Raw genomic sequence first — 24,196 nt, 5'->3', positions numbered from 1 at the left:
GCATGATAACAATTTACTCTCTTAATAATACAGTTTTAGCAGGGTATGGAGTCTATACATTAAATCTCATCATTCAGAAGGCACAGGCAGGTGTATCTCTATGAGTTTCTAGCTAGCTAGGGCTATATATGAGACCTTGCCTCAAAATAATGATAGTTTTCGCTCTCTTTTTAAAATGGACCAGAGAAAGAGTTCATTAGTGAGAAGCAGTCATTGCTCTTGGCAGAGAACTTGAGTTCAGTTTCCAACACCCAGGTCAGGATACTTACAAATGCCTGTGACTCTTCAACCCTATCTGGCCTTTGCAGGTACCTCTATTCGCACAGCACACGCACTCAGACACACACATACACACACATACACAAACACACTTGCCGGGTGTGGTGATAAACGTCTTTACTCTCAGCACTTAGGCGGCAGAGACAGACAGATCTCTGTGAGTTTCAGGCCAGTATCATCTACATAGTGAGTTCCAAGACAGCCAGGTTTATATAGTGAGACACTGTCCCACAACAACAAATCTTTAAATTAAGTTGAGTGTATTATAAAGTATGAATTCTGGGGGGGGGGGGGGCACATATACGATAGCAAATGTGTGGAGGTCAGAGGACAATCCTTGGAAGTCATTCTCCCCTCCCAGTTTGCTTTGCTACAGGGTCTTTGCTGTATCTGTTGGTGCACTGTGTGTACCCCAGGTTAACTGCCCCATAGCTTCCGAGTGATCTTTCTGTGTCTACCTCTTAGCTTATCATAGAGTACTGGACTACAGATGTGTACCAACACACTTGACTTTTTTTTTTAACGTGGATTCTGGGAGTCGAACTCAGACCATCAGACTTAACACAAGCATCCATTTTTACCTGCTGAACCTTCTTCCTGGTCCAGGTTTTTAGCTCTTAATCTCAAGCCTTGAGGAACTTACATGGCTTTCCGATTGAAAGGGGGAATTATAAATCAGTATTTCCCAGAACCCATCCAAAGGAAAGGTTCTCTGGAAATGGAGAAGAAGCAGGCAGGCTAAAGAAAATGTAAACATACAAATGACCCGAGGTGTGTTTATCTTAGAAACTGAAAAGGCACTTGTACACACTCGGCTTCTCCTTTATAGTAACACTGGTGTTTTCATATCTGTACGCTATTACCCTTCCAATTCACTAGTATTTTTTGAAGTATTTTGTAACTGGAAAAAAATCTATTATCTGTTTTTTACTAGATTTTCTAGAAATGATTCACTCACAGTCCGTTCTCCCCTGCTGGGCAGCTCCCACACAGGAGAAAAAAAGAGACAGGACCAGTAAACTTGAGGCTAATTATCCCTGTCTTCTCCATGAACAAAGGATAACTCCTCTCCCAAGTCCACGACACCAACACAGAAACCCAGGAAGGGCAAGCCCACAGTCCAGAGACTCTCAGCCATGACAATTAGAAGAGGAAGTGACATCACTAGGTGTCTATAGCAGGCAGTGACAACTCACAGTGGTAGAGGAATCCCCTCCCTGCTGGACTACTGGGCATCTGTGGTAAAGAGCTATAGATTAGACAGAGCTCGCCTGTGCACAGATAGATGACTGGCAGCCCTCTAGGCTGGAGGCAAAGTCCAAGCTCACTGCTGCACCAGGAGCTCAGATGGATGTGGAGCTTGAACACCTTGAGAGCACAGTACACAGAGGAGCAGGGCTTGGGACTCTAAAAAACAAGCCAATTGTTCCATTACAACACCATAGAAGAAGTAACACTTCCATTCACACTCACTTTGGGGAGGTCTCGTGAGCCACATCCCATAATGATGGGCTAACGTTGCTCCAAATGTTCAACCGTAACACTGAAGCACAGAGCAGTGATGGCACTGGGAAAGGTCACACACCAGCACGTAGGAAGGACAAGACTTGAAGCCAGAGCCTGTTCTGCACTGTGTCCTATTGACAGAGAAGGAACAGGCAAGGTGAGGGTACTGCAGGGTCCTCTGCTTAGACTCAAGCCTGCTCCTGTGGTGTCTTACTAAGAAAAGGACAATGGAGGTCCCATTGATGCGGTTATCCTAACTGCAAGATTTAGCAGTCTGTAGAAAGAAAGAAAAGGGGGAGGCGGGGAGGAAGGGAGGGAGGATGATTAAGTTTAAAGTGCTGTCACATCTGGCATTCACTCATATTGATTGGTTACTCAGTTTCCTAAAGTGGAGACAGGACTGTCCCCAAGAGTCTCCTGGTAAAGCACACGGAGCCCTCACACTCATGGACCTGTGGTAGTGTCACATCCCCTGGACCTCCATGGAAAGGCAGGCGTAGCAGTGCACACGTGTAACATCAGGGCTGAGGGGCAGAGACTGGTGGACCTCTAGGGCTCACTAGCAGACAGTCTAGATGACTCAGGGAGCTCCTTCCAGTAAGATACTTCGTTTCAAAAGCAGAAGTCCTGGGGTTGGAGCTACACCTCCGCAGGGGGCACTGGCCGCCTCGGCAGGGGGCACTGGCCTCTGCTCCTGCACAGAGCCTGGGTTTGTTTCCCAGCACCCAGATGGCAGCTCACAATGGTCTGTCACTCCAGTCCTGGAGGGGATCTAAGACCCCTGTATGTAGTATACACACATACATGTACTCCCCGCCAAAAATACACAGTAAAGAAAAACCCTCAAGAAACACATTCGCTTTTAAAGTTAATTAATTTAATGGTAAATAATACACCTAACCTGACCATTAGCCTCCACATTCAGAACACATACATGCATGTGCATATACATGAATACACACATATAAACACATCTTCTTCGATCAAATCTTTCTCATAATTTATAACATGGTTTTCCAAAACAGTACCTTCAGTGAAGCAGAGAACCTAATTGATCTACCCCAGATTCAGAGTTCTATTCCGTTCCTTCTTACCACCAAAGAGCAACAATTGTGGTTACTTGCCAAATTCAGTCCAGGAATTACCTCCTGGCCAAACCATATAATTTTCTTTACATAAACTGTTTGGTTGCCATTGTCTTAAGATATATATCAAAATTGCATGCCAAGTTGTGACTCAGCAAGTTGGCCTGGAAGAACTAGTCATGATCTTATTAGAAAGAAAGAGAGCAGAGGACTTCACACCTCCCTGCAGATCGCCTGGTAGGCGTGTTGCACTGCAGGCTCCCTGGAAGCAGAGGTAGCCTATGCATCACTCGCTATTCCCATGTGTACACCAAGTACCTCCTAACTAGAGAGTGAGTGCAAGTATGAACAGCAGATGCTCAGCAATGGTCCTTATTTACAACCAGATCTGGCCGAGCCACAAGGCTGGTTGTGAGAGCTGTTAAGTACTGTGAAATTCAGAAAGCCAGACAGAAACCATGTATCCACCTCAAGATGAGACTGTAGCAGGCAGCTGAAGAGTTGCTGACTTTCAAGACTGTTCATACAGACCTGAAGTACTAATGTTACAGGAGCAGCAGGGCAGGGAGGGCCGGCATTCCTCCTCCCTCGTGACCTCCAGAACCCAGGAGGCATGCTCATCTGACTGAGATGGGCTGCTGTCTGAACTTAGTCCCCAAGTTTTAAAAGTTCCAGCCTGTGCAAGGGCTGTGGTTCACTCTGGCCCCTCATTAAGAGTGGGGGTTCAGGAAAACCTGGGTTATTATGCTCCTTCCCCTTTTTTGTTAATGCTTGAGGTATGGGCCATTCTATGCAACCACAGTCAAGTGTTAACAAAGGAGAGGAGACCTGAGCTCATGGCTGGTAACTACTTTTGTGAGCAAGCTCACTGGACACACACTGCACCCATGCACACACTGTACAAGGTCACGGCCGTCAGCTCACTGTGACTTTCTGTTTGTCACCATTCTCCTAAGGAGAGGAGGATAGGCCTGGGCAGGCCTCACAGAGAAAGAGCTCCACCTTTCATACCACTGGCAAACCAGGCATCCCCTGCCTGCATGCAGTACCACAGGAGAGGGAGCTTTTCAAAGTTGGACGCTGACAGACTACTTTGGAAAACTGGCATTTATCCACATTTATCCACAGCTCCAACAGAGTGGTGTGAAGACCATCCCTGGGCACAAGGAGCAATCCCAGAAGGAGGGTGATGGCTAGGGGTGGGCAGCATGAGGCACTGTGTCAAAAGCCAGAGTTGAACAGGTATTTCTTCTTACACGGGTCTGTATCCTCCACAGACAAGGCAGGGCGTTAGATTACTAGATAATCTCCATGCCCCTTGCAACTCTACAGCAGTCTACAGTCTGTGAATGACAACTTTGTGGAGTATATTTAGCACACACTTTCTGTGTGAGCCAACAATTTGTAAAGCATGCACTTGTTAGAAAATGAGAGGGTAAGGTGGGACACTAGATCCCTGCCAAAGGCCCCTTGTGTCATCTGATGGTCAAGAGATAAGCTGCAGGATGTGTTAACCACCCCTGCAGAGCTGGCAGACAGCCACATACCATGGCCAGCCGACACTACCACCGCTGAGAACAGCTAATGTACATTACCTCATTTGAAAGCGTTCCCTCCCCAGTTTTTCAATACAGAAAATCTTGGTGGACTTGCAGCAACCTTTTGTGCCCAGGTTCTTCTTGAATTTATTTTATCAGTGAATTATCAATCTTTCGAGGTTGCTGGGTTCTGCTTGGTTAAACTTCTACACAGCATTAAAAAGCTCCATCCCGGGCCTTGTTATCTAAGCTCCCAGCTGCTCTGTCGGTGCCAAATATTGAGATATTATTAAATCCTTCTCTGTCTGACACTGCCCTTTACTGTTTTCTAGTAAAACATTAGTAGAAAAATTGTTCATTGTGTCACTGAGTATTTTTACAGACTCTCTCAGGAGCACTGCTGGGCTCCAGGTATGCAAGGGCATCTTACGAATAGGAAATTGAAAACGCTGAAATACAAAGTTTCTCTTCTTGTTTCAATTAAGGACTAAACTGGGGGAGGGGCACTATAGTACTAGAGGACCACAGCACAGATCGTAAGTAGCATCCATGTCTCTACTTTCTCAACTATGTGGCCAAAAACGGACATGTGGTTCCCATAAGCACATCGGGAGGTTTCAGATGGGAACAGCAGGGAAAGCTTAGGAACCGGGAACCCCTCGGCTGGAACTATATCCACACACCTTTACTAGCAATGTCCTCAGCAACAGGGACCCTACCTGCACCGAGCCGCACATACACTCAGACTTCTGATTGGAAAAATGGAACAGATCTCCCTCTCCTTAGCAAGTCTTGGGTAATTCCCCTTTTGGACTAAGGCTCCATTCAGAGGTACCCTACTATGTCTATGGAAATTTTGGGCAGTCCAGTTTGAACCAGTTCAGAATACACACACAGCAAGACAAACTATATCCCCTAAGTTAATCGTTAGGGGGTAAATCTCCTATTTTTCCTACCTTATGTGTTAAAAGCATATGATTAAAAGCAGATGCATCGTGGGAAACGATATATACACTAAAGAAAGACTTAGTATCTCAAGCCTGTCAATCAAAACAGAAAATCACTCACACTCCTTAGCAACCCAGAACACATAAAGGGAAGCCACAGACAATAACTGCTCCCCTTGGCCACTCCAGCTGAAAGGGCCTGGGATTCCTTGTAGTGCATCTGTACATTCTCTTAAGTTAAACAGACTGGGATGGTGAGAAGGCTCAATGGGTCAAAGAATTTGGGCAGAAGCCTAAAGGCCCAAGTTTGATACTCAGGATCAAGCTTTTAAAAAATAAATAAATAAGGTGGATGTAACATGCTTTTTAAGGCAAAGACAAGAGAATCTCCTATAAGCCAACAGGCCAGCTAGCCCAGAGTACACAGCACGGCACAGACAAGAAACCTACCACAAGAAAGTGGAGAGGACCAATTCCCCAAAGTTGTTCTCCGACTTCCACACACAAGTACACACAAGTACACACAAGTACACACACACACACACACACACACACACACACACACACACACCACGACACTGTTAAATAATTAAATACAACTTCTTGCTACTTTACTATTTGTGTTCACTTCTTCAGTTGTTTGAATATGGCACCTAAGACCCCAGAAACACCAGGTCAGGGTAGAGCACAGGGAACAGGTGTGAGTAAAAGCCTGGGTCATGGGTGCAAAGCCATGCCTGTATTTGCAACCACCTATCTTGAAGTAGGATAGTGACTCCGTTGGTATCCTCAGCTGGAGACTGAGACCCCACTTATTCAAGTCTTACATTCCGGTGTTTACCGGAAGTCCCACACCAGCGGATCCTGGACCGCAGCAGCTCTCTGCTCCCAAACCCCGTGGGAGAGAGACCTCACCGCCTGATCAGGTGGGCACTCCTGAGGCTGCAGAGTGGAGGAGACCACCAACACTGCCCACCCCTGCCCACATCCCTGGCCCAAGAGGCAACTGTATAAGGCCTCTGGGTTCCCGTAGGGGAGGGCCCGGGAGCGGCAGGACCCCTGCGCCTGAGACACTGCCGGAACCTGAAGGAAACAGACCGGATAAACAATTCTCTGCACCCAAATCCCGTGGGAGGGAGAGCTGAACCTTCAGAGAGGCGGACACGCGTGGGAAACCAGAAGAGACTGCACTCTGTGCACATCCAGGCGCCAGAGGAAAACACCAAACGTCATCTGGAACCCTGGTGCACGGAGGCTCCCAGAAAGAGCGGCACAGATCTTCCCGGTTGCTGCCACAGCGGAGAGGACTTAGGCAGTACCCCACGAGCAAACTTGAGCCTTGGAACCACAGGTAGGACCAATTTTTCCCCTGCAAGAAACCTGCCTGGTGAACTCAAGACACAGGCCCACAGGAACAGCTGAAGACCTGTAGAGAGGAAAAACTACACGCCCGAAAGCAGAACACTGTGTCCCCATAACTGGCTGAAAGAAAACAGGAAAACAGGTCTACAGCACTCCTGACACACAGGTTATAGGACAGTCTAGCCACTGTCAGAAATAGCAGAACAAAGTAACACTAGAGATAATCTGATGGCGAGAGGCAAGCACAGGAACCCAAGCAACAGAAACCAAGACTACATGGCATCATCGGAGCCCAATTCTCCCACCAAAGCAAACACGGAATATCCAAACACACCAGAAAAGCAAGACCTAGTTTCAAAATCATATTTGATCATGATGCTGGAGGACTTCAAGAAAGACATAAAGAACTCCCTTAGAGAACAAGTAGAAGCCTACAGAGAGGAATCGCAAAAATCCCTGAAAGAATTCCAGGAAAACACAATCAAACAGTTGAAGGAATTAAAAATGGAAATAGAAGCAATCAAGAAAGAACACATGGAAACAACCCTGGACATAGAAAATCAAAAGAAAAGACAAGGAGCTGTAGATACAAGCTTCACCAACAGAATTCAAGAGATGGAAGAGAGAATCTCGGGAGCAGAAGATTCCATAGAAATCATTGACTCAACTGTCAAAGATAATGTAAAGCGGAAAAAGCTACTGGTCCAAAACATACAGGAAATTCAGGACTCAATGAGAAGATCAAACCTAAGGATAATAGGTATAGAAGAGAGTGAAGACTCCCAGCTCAAAGGACCAGTAAATATCTTCAACAAAATCATAGAAGAAAACTTCCCTAACCTAAAAAAAGATACCCATAGGCATACAAGAAGCCTACAGAACTCCAAATAGATTGGACCAGAAAAGAAACACCTCCCGTCACATAATTGTCAAAACACCAAACGCACAAAATAAAGAAAGAATATTAAAAGCAGTAAGGGAAAAAGGTCAAGTAACATATAAAGGCAGACCTATCAGAATCACACCAGACTTTTCGCCAGAAACTATGAAGGCCAGAAGATCCTGGACAGATGTCATACAGACCCTAAGAGAACACAAATGCCAGCCCAGGTTACTGTATCCTGCAAAACTCTCAATTAACATAGATGGAGAAACCAAGATATTCCATGACAAAACCAAATTTACACAATATCTTTCTACAAATCCAGCACTACAAAGCATAATAAAGGGTAAAGCCCAACATAAGGAGGCAAGCTATACCCTAGAAGCAAGAAACTAATCATCTTGGCAACAAAACAAAGAGAATGAAAGCACACAATCATAACCTCACTTCCAAATATGAATATAACGGGAAGCAATAATCACTATTCCTTAATATCTCTCAATATCAATGGCCTCAACTCCCCAATAAAAAGACATAGATTAACAAACTGGATACGCAACGAGGACCCTGCATTCTGCTGCCTACAGGAAACACACCTCAGAGACAAAGACAGACATTACCTCAGAGTGAAAGGCTGGAAAACAATTTTCCAAGCAAATGGTCAGAAGAAGCAAGCTGGAGTAGCCATTCTAATATCAAATAAAATCAATTTTCAACTAAAAGTCATCAAAAAAGATAAGGAAGGACACTTCATATTCATCAAAGGAAAAATCCACCAAGATGAAGTCTCAATCCTAAATATCTATGCCCCAAATACAAGGGCACCTACATATGTAAAAGAAACCTTACTAAAGCTCAAAACACACATTGCACCTCACACAATAATAGTGGGAGATTTCAACACCCCACTCTCATCAATGGACAGATCATGGAAACAGAAATTAAACAGAGATGTAGACAGACTAAGAGAAGTCATGAGCCAAATGGACTTAACGGATATTTATAGAACATTCTATCCTAAAGCAAAAGGATATACCTTCTTCTCAGCTCCTCATGGTACTTTCTCCAAAATTGACCATATACTTGGTCAAAAAACGGGCCTCAACAGGTACAGAAAGATAGAAATAATCCCATGCGTGCTATCGGACCACCACGGCCTAAAACTGGTCTTCAATAACAATAAGGGAAGAATGCCCACATATACGTGGAAATTGAACAATGCTCTACTCAATGATAACCTGGTCAAGGAAGAAATAAAGAAAGAAATGAAAAACTTTTTAGAATTTAATGAAAATGAAGGTACAACATACCCAAACTTATGGGACACAATGAAAGCTGTGCTAAGAGGAAAACTCATAGCGCTGAGTGCCTGCAGAAAGAAACAGGAAAGAGCATATGTCAGCAGCTTGACAGCACACCTAAAAGCTCTAGAACAAAAAGAAGCAAATACACCCAGGAGGAGTAGAAGGCAGGAAATAATCAAACTCAGAGCTGAAATCAACCAAGTAGAAACAAAAAGGACCATAGAAAGAATCAACAGAACCAAAAGTTGGTTCTTTGAGAAAATCAACAAGATAGATAAACCCTTAGCCAGACTAACGAGAGGACACAGAGAGTGCGTCCAAATTAACAAAATCAGAAATGAAAAGGGAGACATAACTACAGATTCAGAGGAAATTCAAAAAATCATCAGATCTTACTATAAAAACCTATATTCAACAAAACTTGAAAATCTTCAGGAAATGGACAATTTCCTAGACAGATACCAGGTATCGAAGTTAAATCAGGAACAGATAAACCAGTTAAACAACCCCATAACTCCTAAGGAAATAGAAGCAGTCATTAAAGGTCTCCCAACCAAAAAGAGCCCAGGTCCAGACGGGTTTAGTGCAGAATTCTATCAAACCTTCATAGAAGACCTTATACCAATATTATCCAAACTATTCCACAAAATTGAAACAGATGGAGCCCTACCGAATTCCTTCTATGAAGCCACAATTACTCTTATACCTAAACCACACAAAGACCCAACAAAGAAAGAGAACTTCAGACCAATTTCCCTTATGAATATCGACGCAAAAATACTCAATAAAATTCTGGCAAACCGAATTCAAGAGCACATCAAAACAATCATCCACCATGATCAAGTAGGCTTCATCCCAGGCATGCAGGGATGGTTTAATATAAGGAAAACCATCAACGTGATCCATCATATAAACAAACTGAAAGAACAGAACCACATGATCATTTCATTAGATGCTGAGAAAGCATTTGACAAAATTCAACACCCCTTCATGATAAAAGTCCTGGAAAGAATAGGTATTCAAGGCCCATACCTAAACATAGTAAAAGCCATATACAGCAAACCAGTTGCTAACATTAAACTAAATGGAGAGAAACTTGAAGCAATCCCACTAAAATCAGGGACTAGACAAGGCTGCCCACTCTCTCCCTACTTATTCAATATAGTTCTTGAAGTTCTAGCCAGAGCAATCAGACAACAAAAGGAGATCAAGGGGATACAGATCGGAAAAGAAGAGGTCAAAATATCACTATTTGCAGACGACATGATAGTATATTTAAGTGATCCCAAAAGTTCCACCAGAGAACTACTAAAGCTGATAAACAACTTCAGCAAAGTGGCTGGGTATAAAATTAACTCAAATAAATCAGTTGCCTTCCTCTATACAAAAGAGAAACAAGCCGAGAAAGAAATTAGGGAAACGACACCCTTCATAATAGACCCAAATAATATAAAGTACCTCGGTGTGACTTTAACCAAGCAAGTAAAAGATCTGTACAATAAGAACTTCAAGACACTGAGGAAAGAAATTGAAGAAGACCTCAGAAGATGGAAAGATCTCCCATGCTCATGGATTGGCAGGATTAATATAGTAAAAATGGCCATTTTACCAAAAGCAATCTACAGATTCAATGCAATCCCCATCAAAATACCAATCCAATTCTTCAAAGAGTTAGACAGAACAATTTGCAAATTCATCTGGAATAACAAAAAACCCAGGATAGCTAAAGCTATCCTCAACAATAAGAGGACTTCAGGGGGAATCACTATCCCTGAACTCAAGCAGTATTACAGAGCAATAGTGATAAAAACTGCATGGTATTGGTACAGAGACAGACAGATAGACCAATGGAATAGAATTGAAGACCCAGAAATGAACCCACACACCTATGGTCACTTGATTTTTGACAAAGGAGCCAAAACCATCCAATGGAAAAAAGATAGCATTTTCAGCAAATGGTGCTGGTTCAACTGGAGGGCAACATGTAGAAGAATGCAGATCGATCCATGCTTATCACCCTGTACAAAGCTTAGGTCCAAGTGGATCAAGGACCTCCACATCAATCCTGATACACTCAAACTAATAGAAGAAAAACTAGGGAAGCATCTGGAACACATGGGCACTGGAAAAAATTTCCTGAACAAAACACCAATGGCTTATGCTCTAAGACCAAGAATCGACAAATGGGATCTCATAAAACTGCAAAGCTTCTGTAAGGCAAAGGACACTGTGGTTAGGACAAATCGGCAACCAACAGATTGGGAAAAGATCTTTACCAATCCTACAACAGATAGAGGCCTTATATCCAAAATATACAAAGAATTCAAGAAGTTAGACCGCAGGGAGACAAATAACCCTATTAAAAAATGGGGTTCAGAGCTAAACAAAGAATTCACAGCTGAGGAATGCCGAATGGCTGAGAAACACCTAAAGAAATGTTCAACATCTTTCGTCATAAGGGAAATGCAAATCAAAACAACCCTGAGATTTCACCTCACACCAGTGAGAATGGCTAAGATCAAAAACTCAGGTGACAGCAGATGCTGGCGAGGATGTGGAGAAAGAGGAACACTCCTCCATTGTTGGTGGGATTGCAGACTGGTAAAACCATTCTGGAAATCAGTCTGGAGGTTCCTCAGAAAATTGGACATTGAACTGCCTGAGGATCCAGCCATACCTCTCTTGGGCATATACCCAAAAGATGCCTCAACATATAAAAGAGACACGTGCTCCACTATGTTCATCGCAGCCTTATTTATAATAGCCAGAAACTGGAAAGAACCCAGATGCCCTTCAACAGAGGAATGGATACAGAAAATGTGGTACATCTACACAATGGAATATTACTCAGCTATCAAAAACAATGAGTTTATGAAATTCGTAGGCAAATGGTTGGAACTGGAAAATATCATCCTGAGTGAGCTAACCCACTCACAGAAAGACATACATGGTATGCACTCATTGATAAGTGGCTATTAGCCCAAATGCTTGAATTACCCTAGATCCCTAGAACAAAGGAAACTCAAGACGGATGATCAAAATGTGAATGCTTCACTCCTTCTTTAAATGAGGAAAAAGAATACCCTTGGCAGGGAAGGGAGAGGCAAAGATTAAAACAGAGACTGAAGGAACACCCATTCAGAGCCTGCCCCACAGGTGGCCCATACATATACAGCCACCCAATTAGACAAGATGGATGAAGCAAAGAAGTGCAGACCGACAGGAGCCGGATGTAGATCGCTCCTGAGAGACACAGCCAGAATACAGCAAATACAGAGGCGAATGCCAGCAGCAAACCACTGAACTGAGAATAGGTCCCCCGTTGAAGGAATCAGAGAAAGAACTGGAAGAGCTTGAAGGTGCTCGAGACCCCAAAAGTACAACAATGTCAAGCAACCAGAGCTTCCAGGGACTAAGCCACTACCTAAAGACTATACATGGACTGACCCTGGACTCTGTCCCCATAGGTAGCAATGAATATCCTAGTAAGAGCACCAGTGGAAGGGGAAGCCCTGGGTCCTGCTAAGACTGAACCCCCAGTGAACTAGACTATGCGGGGAGGGTGGCAATGGGGGGAGGTTTGGGAGGGGAACACCCATAAGGAAGGGGAGGGGGGAGGGTGATGTTTGTCCGGAAACCGGGAAAGGGAATAACACTTGAAATGTATATAAGAAATACCCAAGTTAATAAAAAAAAAAAAAGAAAGAAAAAAAAAAAAAAGTCTTACATTCCTCAGGAGGTCTTCCTTCGGATGAAATATCTAGAACTCCTGTCTCAAATGGATGCAGTGAACACTCTTCATGTTGGAACCCAACTGCCATGGCTTTATCGATTTAACCTCTGTTTCCTCCTCAACTTTATCACGACTCCTCCCCCACCCTCCTTATTCTGGATCTCCAGGTCCCTGCGGGCAACCAGAGCCCAGGCAGCACCAGCAAGAACCAGTCCCTCTCCTCCTTTCCATTACACAGAAACCCAACCCTGCTGAATCCTGCTTTTCCTTCCCCACAGGCAGCTCAGCAGGGACATGGGCCAGGATTCCAGTCCCTGGTCTGCCACTGAGCAGGAGCACAGCCGTGCATCATAGCTGTTTGTCCCTTCTCTAAAAGGACTGGCAACATCCGGTGTACATGACATGGATAGCTAAGGGGACCATGTGAAAGTTAAACCAAGCCTGCACCTTGCGAGTGCACTCCACACGTGTCAGACAGGATTCCTCTTATGATTATCCCTCTGCAGGGGGCAAGAGCATGAAGCTGGGGAGACCTCACACCCAGGCAGGCTCCTTGCTCTATAAGCACAGAACCTCGAACCCCAGGTGGACTCTCTATAGGTCTGGCAGCCACTTTGTCTCCTGGTCACATTGGCTTGCCTGGCCTTCCATATATCACTTCACACCATCGGGCAGGTCTTCAACTCGCCGGCAAATGGGCCTCATCCACTCCTGCTCCTCTGCTGCATGGGAGAATAGAGGCCATTAGGCATGCACCATGTCACCTGGCATCATATGCTCAGAAAATGGACTTCAGCTGGACTCCCTTTCTCCACCCTCTCTACCTTTTCCACTGGAAAAAGAGTTCAAAGGGCAGCCCTCTTCCACCTGGGTTCCAGACACTACAGGACTTTCCCTATGCAGTGACCCCCTCTTCTCCCTGCCATTTCATACTTCCCAGGGTACCCAGGGGTGCCCAGTAATCCCCGTACCCTCACGCTCTTCAGCCCTTGTACAATCGCTGCCTTTCAGACCGGATGGAGCATGTAACCTTGTTTCTAACCAAGACAGTGGAGTTCATTTCTGCCCCAGGGAGATAGCCCTGTGCAGCAGCTGGCCCCAGGATTCCCCTTGCTTGTCTGATAAAGCAAGAGGCCATGCTGAGGAGGCCCACAGGATGGAAAACGGTAGGAAGTGGAGACCTGGAAAAATGAACCCCAGGAGTGATGGAGCACTCATGAGATGCAGTCAGCAAGGAGCTGGGGTCCTCAGCCTTTCAGATTCAGGGAAATGAATTCTTCCCATTCACTCTGAACCTAGAAGAGAATCCTTTCTTGGCCAAAGCACCCAAACACTTGAGAAATCCACCCATCTGACCCTTGGCTTAGAACTTAGCAACTGACAAAGTTCAGGCTAAAACCAGACTCTTAACTCACAGAAAGACTTTGCTGTCTCTGAAGGGGGAAATGGCTAGGAATTTGTTACAGAGTAACAGAAAACTAACAGGTGTAACCTCTTTCAGGAAAGGCCTCATATCACTGCCATTATTCCAAAGCTCACTTCATCCCACCTAGAAAAAGCAAAATAGTCCCTTCTTCCTTACCAAACTTACCAAAAAGCGTTCTAATGGCAAACCCTAACCACCTCACCTTCATTCACTTCACGGTTCGGTCCACTTAACTAACTACACAAACTTCTATCAAGAATAATAGTAGGGATGGGGTGGGTGGACAGATGGCTCAGTGGTTAAGCACACTGGCTGCTCTTTCAGAAATCCTGGGTTTAATTCCCAGAAGCCACAGGATGGCTCACAACCACCTGTAACACCAGTTATCCAGAGGTTGTTCTGGCCTCCACGGCACTGCACACTCGGTGCACATATATACATTACATGCAACCAAAGCACCCAAACACTTGAGAATGAACGTTAAAAAGAGTGGTAGTAGGGGTTGGGGATTTAGCTCAGTGGTAGAGCACTTGCCTAGGAAGCACAAGGCCCTGGGTTCGGTCCCCAGCTCCGGGGGGAAAAAAAAAAAAAGAGTGGTAGTAAGCCACCCCCCCACCCCCGCTGTCTAGCACAAATGATTTGCCTTTCTACTAACTGAGCATCCAAGCCTGCTCCTCAGCTGCTGGAGCTGTTTCTTCTCTGGGTTTCTGCACTCTACATTTTATGCACAGTTGATGCTGCTTCAACTATCTTCACCAGCCTCTCCCAGAACTCGCTGACTGGGGCTGTGCCTCAGAGCCTGGCTGGGCTGCTGTTCTGAGCCTCCTGCATGACCTCCGACATCAGCACACTGGTCATTTCTAAGTTCCCCCTTTCTGATCCACACCCTAAGCCCACTGACCTGCCAGCAACCTCCATGTAAAAGTTTCCCATTGCCTCATTCCTAGTGTGTTCAAACAGAGCCCTCAGCCCGGCCATTTCCCCAATCTCTGCAAACGGCACATTCGGCCATCCTCTGTGCCCGAGCTCCTCTGAATCCCTCTCTTCCTTCACCCAGGCCATCAATCATTCTTGGATGTTGGGCTCCACAGTGGAGCCTGAGATGGTCCTGAGCCCCCTCTCGCCAGCTGCCTATGCTGAGCATCTCTCCCGTCCCTGAGAACTGGATCTACTCCAATACCACCGCTTTCTCAGCTCCTGCTTCTGGCCTCCAGAAAAATACCAGCCACCTGGCAGGCTTTCCTGACGAGAACTTCCCAAAGACTCGATCTTTAAGGGCTGCCATTTCCTTTCCTGGGCCAGGCCCGCCTCGGAGCTACCTCCTTCCTACCACAGCCACGTGCTGCTTCTCACCTCAAGAGTTTCAGTTGCGGGGGTTGGGGATTTAGCTCAGTGGTAGAGCGCTTGCCTACCTGGGTTCGGTCCCCAGCTCCGAAAAAAAAAAAAGGGTTTCAGTTGCTACTCCCGGGTCTTGGATCTTGGAAAGATCCTGTGCAAAGAGTCTCTGCTTGAAGATCAAATGTCCCCTACCAAGAGGGTGCCCCCTCTAGAAGCCTTTTCTTTTTCTTTTGAGATTCTAAAATTGCACCACCTCCCTCCCGGTGTTACCCCAGGCCTGCCAGACAATCCTGTCTTTCCTTTTTCCCATCCCCCACTCCCTTGCTTCCTTTCCAGATCCAAGCACCCCAGCTCAGTCCCGCACCAAGTACACTTGATTTACATCTGTAAGACAGATGAAGTGGGCAGAAGAAGCAGGCAGATTCAGAGGGACTTGGCTGTCATCTCCACCCCTGGCTGCCCTCCACACTCAGATACTCTCACGGCAATACACCCATAGCACACTTCCCTCCCACTAGCTCCACGACAATTCCAGTGACAGCTCCTAGATCAGACAAACACGGTTATGCAGGAAAGAAAGAACAGAATTCTTGGGAGGCATTTCCCTGCGGGTCATAAACAGGGCCAGCTGAGAAGTTCCAGAAGGTGAGGACACTTGCCATGCAAGAGTTTGAACTCTGAAAAGTCTGGAAAGCAGAAAGGAGACGTAAAGAGCAGACTCTAAACAAAGTTCTCCGACTTCCCTACGTGTTCCACAGCTTCCACTCACACGTGTGTATACACACACACACACACACACACACACACACACACACACTTACTTTAATATTTTTTAAAGAAAGGGTCATAAGTATCAACTCAATGACAATATGCAGGGCTCTCCCTATCCTGAGACAGAAGAGCTCCGTTCTGTCACTTGCTGAGGGAAGACAAAGGAGGAAGGCCATCTTCCATCTCTGTGCTTTAACCAACTCTGGTGTGGTCACTGGATCCACTCAGGAGGGCCAGCGAGAGCTGAGTAGCAACTGCACAAATCATGGCCCCTGGCGTCATGCTTGCACATTTATCAGCTGCTATGACACAGTGCATTATGGGCAAGAATTCTAGCCATGCCCTACCAAGGTGTGCTAGAGTAGCGCCTGCCATAGAGTAGGTGCTCAATAAGTACCTGTCAGACACATGACCATATAGAAATGTAAATTTATCTGCTACATTCCTTTAAAAAAGAAACTCCTCAGATGCAGGATCAGGATATCTCTGAAGAGAAGAAAGAAGAAGATAAATTATGCCACAATGTATTCAGCATGTAACTTCTAAGAAGCTGTAAGCAATGTGCTATAAAAGTTGTGAGCAAAGCAATGTGTTAGAAATTTGAAAAAAAGTTAAATTTATTTGGAGTTGTGAAAAATCTTTTCTGCTAACGCTAACAATCACACCCTAGATATTGAGTTTGAAGAACAGATTTCTTTCCAACACTGGACCTGCTTGGATCACAGGGCATAACGTATTAATTTTTCTATCTCAACTTGCTTAATCACCGTTCAAACCCCAGACACATTGTGAGTGTGTGTGAACAACACTGCTCAGAGGAGCACTCTGTCTTATTCGGTGTCACTGACGCTATGGAACTTAATTCAAATCCGGCTATATCCTGTTGCCACACAATGCAGGCTTTTCAGCGGCAACAGTAATGAGTGTGAGCACAGTCCGGATTCCAACAAGCAGCTGTCAAAAACAGTCACCCAAATGACCATTCGCTGGTCTTCTCACACTGTGAGTCTTCTCACACTGGGAGCCAGTCGTACTTCAGGGTGGTCTAGGAAAGAAACACATTCCCACGTCTATTGCGGGGCTATGTTAACCCACATCTATTGCGGGGGTTATGTTAACTACTTTTAACTTTTCTTTGTAAATATAATTGCAAGCTTCCAGACACTTTTGAGAGAACGGGACGGAGAGATTAAACAACAACAACCTCTATCAAGTTCACTCGTTTATATGTATTTTCTTCGGAACACTCCGAGAATTTCTGGCTATCATGCTGACTTAAAAAACACTGGAGAGAAACCACTCTCCATTGCTTGCCACTTGCTGCCCTCAAAACTTCTTAGCAACATACACGGTGCATGAACCTCAACGCAGTTTGCTTTGTCCAATAGTGTGCTTGGAAGCTCAGCCAGTCCGTTGTGTAATAATAAACCCTTTATCTCCTGAAGATACAAAAAACGGAAAGACCACTGGTCGCTCTAGCGCGGATGGGGACTTGGTGAGAATTCTCAGCTGAAAGTCACATTCATTTGAAAGGCCACCCCTCTCCCTCCCCCCAACACAAACACCTTTCCCATTTTCCTCTTTCCTCATTTGTAATCTTGCGGGGGTGCTTAAGATGTCCAGTTTAAGGAGGGCGAGGAAAAGCGCGGGTAATGGGGTGCAGCAGAAAGCACGCGGAAACCAAGGTCTTGGTTGTTGCTTCTGCACAGGCTCAAAGCTCCTTCACAAGCGCCTATGATGGAACCTGATCAACAACTGTTCTCAGGTGAAGGGAGGTGTTGCAGGTTGCTGGCTAGTTTCCAGAATCTTGAACAAGGGAAGGAAGACTCCTGCGTCCCCAGAGGAGAATAAAATGGCAATGCCTTGTCGATCGGGGCTCCTAACCTCGTCCAGCTCCCAAGTTTCCCACCCTGCCCGGGAGTAGCGTTCCTTCCTTCCCTACCGGCACGCGGGACTACCAATCCACCCGACCTCTGAGCAACGACAGGCCGCCCCGCACCGCTGAGCCGCAGTTCCGCGCGCTGCCCACGGCCGCCTGACACACCCCTCCCGGCCCGCGCCGCTCCGCACGGCCTGCCCGGCGCCCCGCCGAGCCCCCCACAGAACCCTGGTACCTCGCACGCACCTTCACCGCGCCCCGGGCCGGGCCCTTAGGAAGCGCACGGCCAGGTCCGAGGGGCACGAAGCGTTCCTCGGAGTCCTCGTCATCCTCGTCGCCGTCCACCACCTCGACCACCACCTCTTCGTCTTCTTCCTCGTCGTCCTCCTCCTCCTCCGCGCCCCCTCGGGGCTTCTCAGCTACCCGCCCGCGCGTCCTGCGCCTCCGGCCCGCGCCCTCCTCGTCCTCGTCCTCCTCGCCCAGCAGCAGCAGGACCGGCGACGAGGCGGCGGCAGCGCGCGGGGGACCGGTCCCGCGCGGCGGCGGCAGCGGCGGCCTCCAGCTTCCCGGTGCGGCGGCCGGGCTGGGGCCGGGGGGCGGGAGCCCTAGAGCGGCGGCCTCGGGGGCGGGAGCGGGCGCAGCGCCCCCGCGGCGGCTGCCCAGGCTGGGGCGCTTGGCCAGGCGCCTGGCCTGCATGCCTGCGCCGGGCTTGCGGGCCGGGGCGCCGGGCTCCTCGCGGGCTGCGGCTGGGCCCGGGGACGCGCGGCTGCGAGGCTGCGGGGCCGCCTCCGGGGCTGGCCGGGGCTGGCCGGGGCCGCTGGCTGGCAGACGCGCGGACGCCGCCTTTGCTGGCCCGGCCCGCGGGGACGCCGGCGGCTACGGCGGGGCGGCGCGCCGGCCGCGGGCGGGGGTGGGTGTGAGCGAGCGCGCCGCGGCCGCTGCCGCTACCTCCGCCTGCGCCGCCCCGGAGTCGCGGGCTGCGCTGCGCTCCATGCGGCCGGCGGCCGGGCCGGCGCGCGCCTCTCCGGGCCCTGCGCCGGCGCGCTCGAGGCCTACCACGGTGTCCTGGGCGCGAGCTGTTTGTGTCGTGTCTTCACCGCCTCCCCCTCTTCTCCAGTCCTCGCAGCCTTCCCGGTCTCCTGTTCAGACAAAACCCGGACTGGATTTATTTCCCAGACCCGCGCTCTCTGAAAATCTGCCAGCTTCCTAGCAGTTGGTCGGGACACTGAGGCCACCATTGCCCCTGGGCCCACGTCTCCCTCTGGTGGGAAGAGCATAGGTTTAGCCAGCGAGAAGGTGTTTGCTTAAAAGATTTGCTCAGAGTGGTTCTGAGGCACTCGGAGCACTCTGGTGCTCAAGTGGAGTCCGACTAGGTATGCCAATCCGAGGTTTGGGGTCAGTTCCCAACGTGTGTCCTCAGTCACTGAGCTTCCTGAAACATTTTCAGGACCCTCTCTACGAGGCTCTTTAAGCACAAGGTTGTAGGCCTTGCCTCATGTTCTCTGCTCTGTGCAAGTTCGGCCTTCCAACAGTTTTCTTCCAGTTTCCACCTGAGGATCTTACCTGGTGATATCGGCCGAATTCCAAAAGCCTTCTGCTCTTAGTTTGGTCTGCTGGAATTGTGCCAGTCTAGAAGGAGCAACTCACCAAGTGGTCAAGATTATTATTTCATTGTTTTCTATGATGTAAGAGCTAGCAGAAGGCCAGTTTGCCGTGAAATGAATGACTGCCACTTTCTGAGGCCTCCCTTAGGCGGTAGTAAACCAGACATTCTGCATTTAAATCACGTCCCTAAATTCTACCAGTTTTGGCTAGGGCTGAGAGGGCCTTATTCTTCAGCTGTTGAGTAAAAAGGTGTCCGCAGGATCTGCCATTGTGTTGGAGATTGAACATCAAGTGGCTTGCTAGACACGTGATGGGTGATGGGGCTCATTAAATCTTTGAGGTTCCTTCCAACCACTGAATAGGGATGAGTTCAAGGATTCTAAACTGAACTTTATCCTCCCAGAAACTGGTTACCATCCAGAAAATGTCTGTTTTAAGTAATCACACCCAAAAATAGTGGTGAGTTTTAAAGCCTCCTTATTATCACTTCCTTTGAGGCACCAGTCCACCATTTCAGGCCCTTGTTCTTTCTGAAATGCCTTTCCGAGCAGTCCTTCCTTTAACTTCCCAAAGCTCTGATAACAGTGAAAATGGAAATGCAGGGGTGGGGTGGGATGGGGTGGGGTGTGTGCACCTATGCACTTTCCCCTGCCCCACTTCAGATTCCACCCCAGGATTATCTCCTCTGACCACTTTCAGATCACAGGGTTTCTAGAAAACTTTTCAACTGAAAACATCCTGTTTAGGCTTTAAGAATGAGCAAACACTGTAATTGGAGCATTGTAATTTATGGGTGTGTCTTGGATCCATTCGGTGTAACTAGTCCCTCCCAGAAGCAAGAGAATTGTTTCAGTGGGTGCTACAAAGAGTACTACAGGCAGGGAGTGAAGCTGCTGGCCTCCAGATTTAAAACAGTAGCTTGGTTGATCTTAGGAGATGATTTGGAGAGAGGTAGCTAAGTATATAGGTCTCTGGCAAGGGTGGGCAGGTGGCTCAAGGACTATGGCAGGGGTGCAGAAGAGCTCTTGTAGACTGACATAACTAACATAACAGCTGTCGGGGTCATCAGAATAGCTGTGATACTCCCATGGCAGCAGGCCGGTTGACTGTCCGGTTGACTGTCCTTAGGAGGAGTGGGTACAACGCCGCTCACCTGAGACTCAGGCTGTTCTCTCCCAACCCTAATTGCATTGGCTCTGTCCCAGCAGAGATGCTAGATTACAGAGTGTGGAAGGTTAGCCGAAAGGGGAGACCCCATCTATGCAGCTTTGGGTAAATCATTATCCATGCTGGCGTTCATCTGCTTTGGGCTCACCCATGTTCCGCTGACTCCTCCCTCAGGTTTGTAAGTAAGCCAATAAAGTCACTGGTTCCCCAGGGGAGCTTTGGTGGGACGGTACTTTGGTTCATCATCTATGCCATGTGACAGACTTTTCCTGGGGAAACAAAACACACTTATCAACTTATCCCCGATAGGGAACCCATGACAGATTAAAGTGCAGATACACCAAAGTCCAGCTTGGTGAACTTGGTAAGTGGGTTTTATTGTAAGTGGTTACTTACAGGAATATGGGTGAGGGGTTTCTTACAGAAGCTGTGGACAGATAACAGCTTCTAAGGGAGGGAAAGGCAGTAGTCTTTAATGATGTGACTCCCGAGAAGTCAGCTACACTCTAGTGGATAGCCCCACACCCAGGACTAAGTGTATGGACAGCAAAAACTGGAGTGGATGGGTTATTAAAGTAGAGAGATAACAGGTCACAACATCGGGGAATAAAGAGGTGGGTAGATCTGGAAGGAGTCTAGGGGAAGAGTTGGGGGTGAATATTATCAAAATACCTTGCATGAAATTCTCAAAGAACTCTTTATTTTGTAGGCTAATGAGTTAATACATACAGTCATTTTTGGAATCTTAAATGCAATCAATTTAGAAGAAAACCACATCCTGCTTTTTACTGCGTTCCATAGCTTCCTGGGATGGGACTGGGAGGTTCAGGCTTGCTCAGCTAACACCTTTACCTAATAACCTGTCTCCCTCACCCACATCTACCTCTCCCCTCAGGGTCACAGGGGTCAAACTCAAATACTCCTGCTTGCAAGAGGAGTTTTTCCTCCCAGCCCCAGGAGCAGCTCTTAGGTTGGAGTGCACAGTGAGCTGCTGAGCCCTTGTTGAAGAGAGACGTAAAGGTCAGGAAAAACAAGCGAACATGGTGGTTTAGAGGTGCAGTAAGTGCTAGAGAAAGAGCAGAAGGGAGTAGAGTGGAGGAGCTTTAACAGACAGCGATGTGAGTCCCAGCTTGGTGGTCCATGAAGGCTACAGTAGATCAGAGCACCCCAAGTTCTAACCAGAGATAAATTATGGCTAGCTCCGTAGGGCCCCACGGGTGCCAGAACTAATTCTAGGGCCCAGCATGACAAGGTGCCACGTTGGAATGGCCCTCGAATTGCCTGGGTCTGAGAGTACTTGGGGGCAGCCTGCAGCTGCTGAGATAAAAGTACCCCCGAGGGCACATGGGTACTGGCACTAGTGCGGGATAAAAGGCTACCAATTTCTTAATATTTACCACAACATTTAGGTACCGAAGATGCTCAATGATGTGTTTTTTAAAAAAAGAATGATTGAAGAAAACAAGTCAATTTGACATTTTGTTCAGTATTTTTAAGATTCAGAAAAATAGAAATCATGGTCCCTAAATCATGAAGTATAACCATAGCCTATGCAGAAACACAACAGACCCACCCACCACTGACAGCACTTAACTACTTAGAGCTGTTGATCATGGTAGCTCCTTCTAAAACCCAGTTCTAAATGGAAAGTAACATTTTGGCCTTTACAAAGGTTATGAAAGTAAGATTAGGTTCATCTTTCCACACTTCTGGGAAACTCACAAATGAGCTCAGGTGAGGACTGTCACAGCCTATATGAAGACAGACGAAAGAGTGTGAATCATCTCTTAGAGCCTTCCCCAAATCCTGGCTGATTCATCATTTCACACAACAGCTCTCCTGTGAACAGTTCAACCCTGTAAGGGCACTGTACTGTCCTGTAGTTCTAGGTAACACCTCCTGAAGGCTTGCTATTTGGAGGGAAGAAGGGGGGTATGTTATTCTCCCTTTTCCCATCCCTCCATGTTTGCTCTGTGTATGTGTGTATGTGTGTGTGAGTGGTGTGTGTGTGTGTGTGGTGTGTGGTGTGCGTAGTTTGTGAGTATGTGTGGTGTGAGTGTGTAGTGTGTGTGTGTGTGTGAGTGTGTACAGTGTAGTGTGAGTGTGTATAGTGTGTGTGTGTGGTGTGTGTAGTTTGTGAGTGTGTGTGGTGTGAGTGTGTATTGTGTGTGTGTGGTGTGAGTGTGTGTGGTGTATGTGTAGTTTGTGTGTGGTGTGAGTGTGTACAGTGTAGTGTGAGTGTGTATAGTGTGTGTGTGTGTGTGTGTGTGTGTGATTTGCAGCTTTGTGGTCACCTCCTCATTTGGATGGCAGTACAAAGATTACCTGACCAGGGTTCTAAAAGCCTAACTTGAATTCTGCATGTGACACTCTTAAGGCTTCTTCTCTGAGGAGCTCACAACTTAAGGTGGCTGAAATGTGTTCCCTACTTCCATAGTAGATAGTATCCACATGTTCAGATGAGGTAGTTGCCCACTATTAGCCCTCACACATAAAACCCAGTGTGTGCCCACAAATGTTCATTCATAAATTTCCTTGAGACTGTGTGTTTTCCAACTTCAACTGTTTACCTCCGTGTCTAGGAACATGGCTTTCCATTTCGTGGCCCTCCGCATTTGGCTAGCATTTGGTTGGGAACACAGATTTTAGGAAATGATGGTTTGCCTGCTAGGGTCTTATTTCACCCGATTGCTCAATGTTGAGATGCCTGGTGGACTGAAACAGAGTTGCTGGTATATTTTATCATACGTTTGTATTCCTTCCTTTCCTGCAGAGTCTAAGACAGGCAGATCCTACTAGTGATTTCCACAGTCCTGAGGCATCCATTGTCCTCTTCCTGTCAGTGTTTTCATCGTCTTTCCAGTGCAGCGACTGGAATGCTACCCATGGCGTAGGCAAGCCGGAGAGAAGATAGACCACTTCAGGGAACTCAGTCACGGGGTGGGCTGGGCCTGGCAGAGCCTGAAGCGGAGGGGAGCTGGTGTGTGGCCTGCATTTCTGTCTGTTCCCCTTTGCTGTGAGAAACACAAGGGCCTCAAGCCACTTGGAAAGGAACTCATTTATTTCACCGTAAGTTCTCATCCATCATGAAGGGGAGTCAGGTCAGGAACTGAAGGATCTGGAGGCAGGGACCAAGAAGAAGACTCACTACAGTGGCTTGCTTCTTATGGCTTGCCCAGTCCCAAGGGGCGGTACCACCCGAAGCAGGCCTGGCCCTCCCACATCAAGTCTTTATCAAGAAAAGGACCTACAGACTTGTTTACAAGCCATCTGATAGAGGAGCTTCCTCCCTTCCTCCCTGATAACCCTTTCTTGAATCAAATCCACAAAATAACTAAGACACTGTGGTTGCCTCTCTCAGATTGCACATGTC

At 47.2% G+C, this 24,196-nt stretch overlaps 1 protein-coding gene across 1 annotated transcript in view; it reads right to left on the bottom strand.

Moving 5' to 3' along the window:
• Window positions 1–19,122, bottom strand: part of Zfp704 (zinc finger protein 704) — a 191,502-nt gene extending 172,380 nt beyond the window's left edge. Inside the window, 1 exon segment of the mRNA NM_001447250.1 lies at window positions 18,298–19,122. Within this exon segment, the coding sequence (NP_001434179.1) occupies window positions 18,298–18,747 (450 nt within the window). The 5' untranslated portion in view covers window positions 18,748–19,122.
• Window positions 19,123–24,196: the final 5,074 nt, after the last annotated feature.

Source organism: Rattus norvegicus, chromosome 2 (assembly GCF_021556685.1).
Source record: "Rattus norvegicus strain SHRSP/BbbUtx chromosome 2, alternate assembly SHRSP_T2T, whole genome shotgun sequence".
Taxonomy (NCBI): domain Eukaryota; kingdom Metazoa; phylum Chordata; class Mammalia; order Rodentia; family Muridae; genus Rattus; species Rattus norvegicus.
This window is presented reverse-complemented; position numbering and strand designations above follow the sequence as displayed.